This window comes from Glycine soja, chromosome 15 (assembly GCF_004193775.1).
Source record: "Glycine soja cultivar W05 chromosome 15, ASM419377v2, whole genome shotgun sequence".
In the NCBI taxonomy this organism is placed as follows: Eukaryota; Viridiplantae; Streptophyta; class Magnoliopsida; order Fabales; family Fabaceae; genus Glycine; species Glycine soja.
Window position 1 is genome coordinate 24,224,291 of NC_041016.1, and position 4,175 is coordinate 24,228,465.

General features: G+C 32.1%; 1 protein-coding gene across 1 annotated transcript; it reads right to left on the minus strand.

Annotated features, from left to right (window-relative positions):
• Nucleotides 1-312: 312 nt before the first annotated feature.
• Nucleotides 313-1,375, minus strand: LOC114386804. The gene has a single exon (XM_028346858.1). It carries the CDS (start codon nucleotides 1,276-1,278, stop codon nucleotides 706-708), a length of 573 nt encoding a protein of 190 aa, XP_028202659.1. The 5' UTR covers nucleotides 1,279-1,375; the 3' UTR covers nucleotides 313-705.
• Between the last annotated feature and the right edge of the window lie 2,800 nt (nucleotides 1,376-4,175).

The window sequence follows — 4,175 nt, forward strand, 5'->3', positions numbered from 1 at the left end:
GACAAATAATCAGATAACAGTTACATTCTTATGGAAAATAGATTATTTTTTAAAAGAAAAAAAAACAGCAGCAGCTTTTTCACCTATGAATAAAATCACCTGTAAGGAGGGACTAATACAGAGGAAAATTGAAAGAAAAAAGAGAGAGAATACACTAGACTAGTACACAAAACGGAACGGTGACTGAACATGCGCCAGAGAGAAAAGAAACAGAGAAAAATAAACATACAGAAAACAGTGAAAAGTGGGAAAGATGGCACTGAGATATTGAACAACGTAACGAACACGAAAATGCTTGGACGCATGAAATTCGGATTTTCGACTGAAACTATACTTTGAATTTAGAGTGAGCACTAGTTAAACAAAATTTAATAAGTGTTTAACTACTTTGATTTTGGAGTAATGATTTTAAGCAAATCTGTTTAGATAAAATTACGAGCAGAAGTTGCAAGCATCGCCATCAATGGTAGCCACTGACTAATATTTCACTTGCCTTCTATTTTATATTTTTAAATTCTAAATTATGTACACACAAAGAACGATGCATATCCATAATCTTCGATCGGATATCGGATCTAGAAGTAACAGAAAAAGCTAATCCGTTCAAAATCTCAAACCGTTTCTACCGAATCGCCGCCGTCTACTGCGGTTTCTTCTCGGCGCGATTAAGCTTCCGGTGATTCACAGAATTATTCACAAGTTTTCTTAATCTTTTGCTGTGAACATGATAGAGAGTCTGCTCGGCCGCGGCCGAAAATCGCCGCGGCGGCGCTGTTGGTGCGACGACGGCCGGATCAGCGCCGCCAAGGCTCGCTTCACCAATTCGCCTTCGACGCCGCGGATTCTCACGAGCGAGTTCGTCATCGCCGACCGCCGCGCGTTCAGCCGGTTAGGCGACGCCGCCGCCACTGCCGAGCGCGAGCCGAAGCTCTTGTGAAGGCTGCACCGGAACGAACCGGGATGCGACGTCGGCGAGCACATGCAGGTCCGCTTCTGGTGGTGGCTATGCCTGCCGGCACCCGCGACGGAGATGGAAGAGTTCGGGGTAATTGAACCGAACCGGACGGAGGGAACCGAACCGGAAGAAGAACCGTATAGATTGTCACGTGTGGGAGAGCTGGAACGGTTCTGGAAGAAAGCGGTGGAGCGTGCGGAGAAGGTTGAAGTTGAGGACGCGAAGGCGGTGGTCGCCGGCGATGGCCGGGAATTGCGAAACCTTCCCGCCGGCGAGAGTGTTCGGAGGACTGGCCCGCTTGATCTTCTAGAAGCAGCCGCCATTTTAGAGAGAGAAAGTGAATTAAGAAAGAGAGAGAGAGTGGTTTCTCGAAAAAGAAGGGATCGACCCTCTGGTTTGGCAAACCTTGCTTAACTCTAACAATGTATATATAGGAATTTCGAGCGGAGGGTAGAGTTGGAAGATGATGATGTTCTCGGTATTTTTGTGATTAGGGTTTAACTTTCTTGTATTTTCTTTCCTGGCCCCTACCTACTCTCACCTGATCTTTAATTGTAAGATATTTTAGCATTGGGCATAAAGAATAAGAAAATTGTTTAAACATTTAACTTAATTTAACCTAAACATTTCTAACATTTTTTGTTACCTTAATCGCAAATTCGCAACCATAAGGTAAGAAACTATTATCTTACACAAATTATCTAAATCTTCTACCACTAAACTAATTTTAATGGTTATTTAGACTAACTTTTCTCTTAATATATTATTTTTATGGTAGATTTATCACTTTTACAAGAGAATAATATCTTTGAATAATAACTCCAATTTTTTTATCAATAAAAGTTTAGGACAGAAAGAAAGTATTACAGTTTAAGATACAATTTTTTTATTCTGATTATTGGTAGGCCAATAAAGATTCAATGACTCAAGACTAATTCAACTTAATTTGTAATATACACTTCCATTCACTACTTCTCAATATTTCGAACAACCAAGATCTATTTGTAAAATAGAAGTTGGTCTATTAATATTATGATGGACTAGTGCAAAAGAGTTATTTTATGTCTAAATTTGAAGTTATTTATATAGGTAATTGGACATAATTTGTTTTAAAAGATGTAAGTGATATTCAAAGTTAAAATAAAATATTATAATAATTGAAAGTAAAAATATTTAACAAAAGATAATACTAAATGAAATTATTCTCTTCAAAATAATTATAGTTCACTAGCCCTCAGTTATTTGATGAGGGACATTCTCGCCATATTTTCTGGAACGGCTTCCTAGCATAACATGGGCATCGCCTCTGCTTCAAAATATCAATATAGAAGAAGCAATTAATGGATCTAACTGATGTTTCATCACCCCCCAACTCTTGCTACTTTATCCCAATAAATGCAATAAACAAGCACACCTTTCAAGTACATATCTTAAATTGAATATCCAAATTCTATTTGAACTCTTACTCTAGTGTCATGATACTCGTACCTATTCGCTATCGTTGCTGGCTCATCTCAATCCACCCCCAAAACAATTTGTAATCATTAGAATTTCAATATGACATGCACCTATAAGTCTAACATCATTATTTTTCAATCAAGACAATTTCTAATTTTAAAGATGATTTATAAAAAGAATTATATATTAAAAAGACTATTTATAGAAAAAAAATATATTTACTTCACTCTAAAATAATAAGTATAAGCAATCTCACATGTTGCAATGCTTTAGTAAAAGAAATTTATTGAAATTAAAATATAAAAGAAATCATTAACTACCAATATTCCTTTCCACTTCAATACTACCCAATTCCTAAGAATTAGTTACTTCGACAATCTCTTATCATCACACAATCCAAAACATAAATGTAAGAGATGTTTATGAAAATTAAGATGTATGAAAATTTAGTTATTATTATTTTTATTTCTAAACATCTTTTTTATTCAGATAAATCAATTAAACATTTTCTAGTTTTGAATTCTTTATTTAGATTTTTTTAATTAATTTTCATCATATGTTAAATTCATTTTTGAATATTTATTTTAAGAAATTGAGATCACAACATTAAATTTTATCAAAAATAAACATTTTCCAATTTAAAAAATATTTGAATTTGATATTCAAATTATAAATAATTTTAATATGTTATATTTTATATCCATTGAAAATTAAATTCCTCTCTCAAAACTTTCCATCCAAACAATGAATCTGTATTTTTTTTTACTGTAAATCTATATTTTTATTTTAAAAGAAAAAGTGATTTTGATGGTAAGTGGATTTAAATCACAAGATTTAGATGTTATTTATAGTATTTTCAACGCTATTTTATACTGAAAACGTAGCTTGTGTTGTCATTATTAAATATATACAAATTTACTATAAAAAATAAATACCCAAAGTTATTTATAAAATAATATTTTTGTGATCTTTAATAAATATCTAAATTTTATATTTGTTTTTTAATAAAAAAATTATTTTTTACTCTTGGTGAAATAAAATTATTTTTAAACTTGATAATTCTTTTAACCTCTGATAAATTATTGAATTTTAATGACAAAATTATTTTTTATCAAAAACAAACACAAAATTTATTAATTTATCATGAATTTAAAAAATATGTGAAAATAAAAAACAATTTTAATTTTACTGATGCCAAAAAAATATTATTAGAAAACAAACATATTAGATATTTATTAGAAATAAAAACATATTTTAATCTAAATTATTTAAGTTTGGAAAGCGGAAGAGCGCAAGGATGATGGTAAAAAAGAACGCGCAAGGATGGGAATGCAAAGAGAGTGAAATATTAAAGTGGTAGTAATGAGTGGGAGAGACTACCAGAGAAGATTTATGGTTTAGTTAGTTAACCTGGATCGAAGGTTAAGCTTGCAGCAAAGTTGGTTCTGATCCAACAGGTTTCAGTTCCTCATTCACAAAACTGTGGGCATGCCCACTATATACTAAAAGTTGAACCATTTTATTTTTAAGAATAAAATTTTCAAATTGGTGTTTGGTAATTCAAGATGCATCATGCGTTAGAATTGTAAAGATAGACTTGAACTTACTCTTAAAGTGAATATTTGTTTTGACAGAAGTCTTAGAGTAAATATTTTTCATTGTAAAGATCTTGTTCGTATTAACTTTGAAAGTCCGGCGATATTAATTCTTAAAAATATTTATTTTATGGCAACGAATTCTTTTTTTTTACAAAATGGCAATG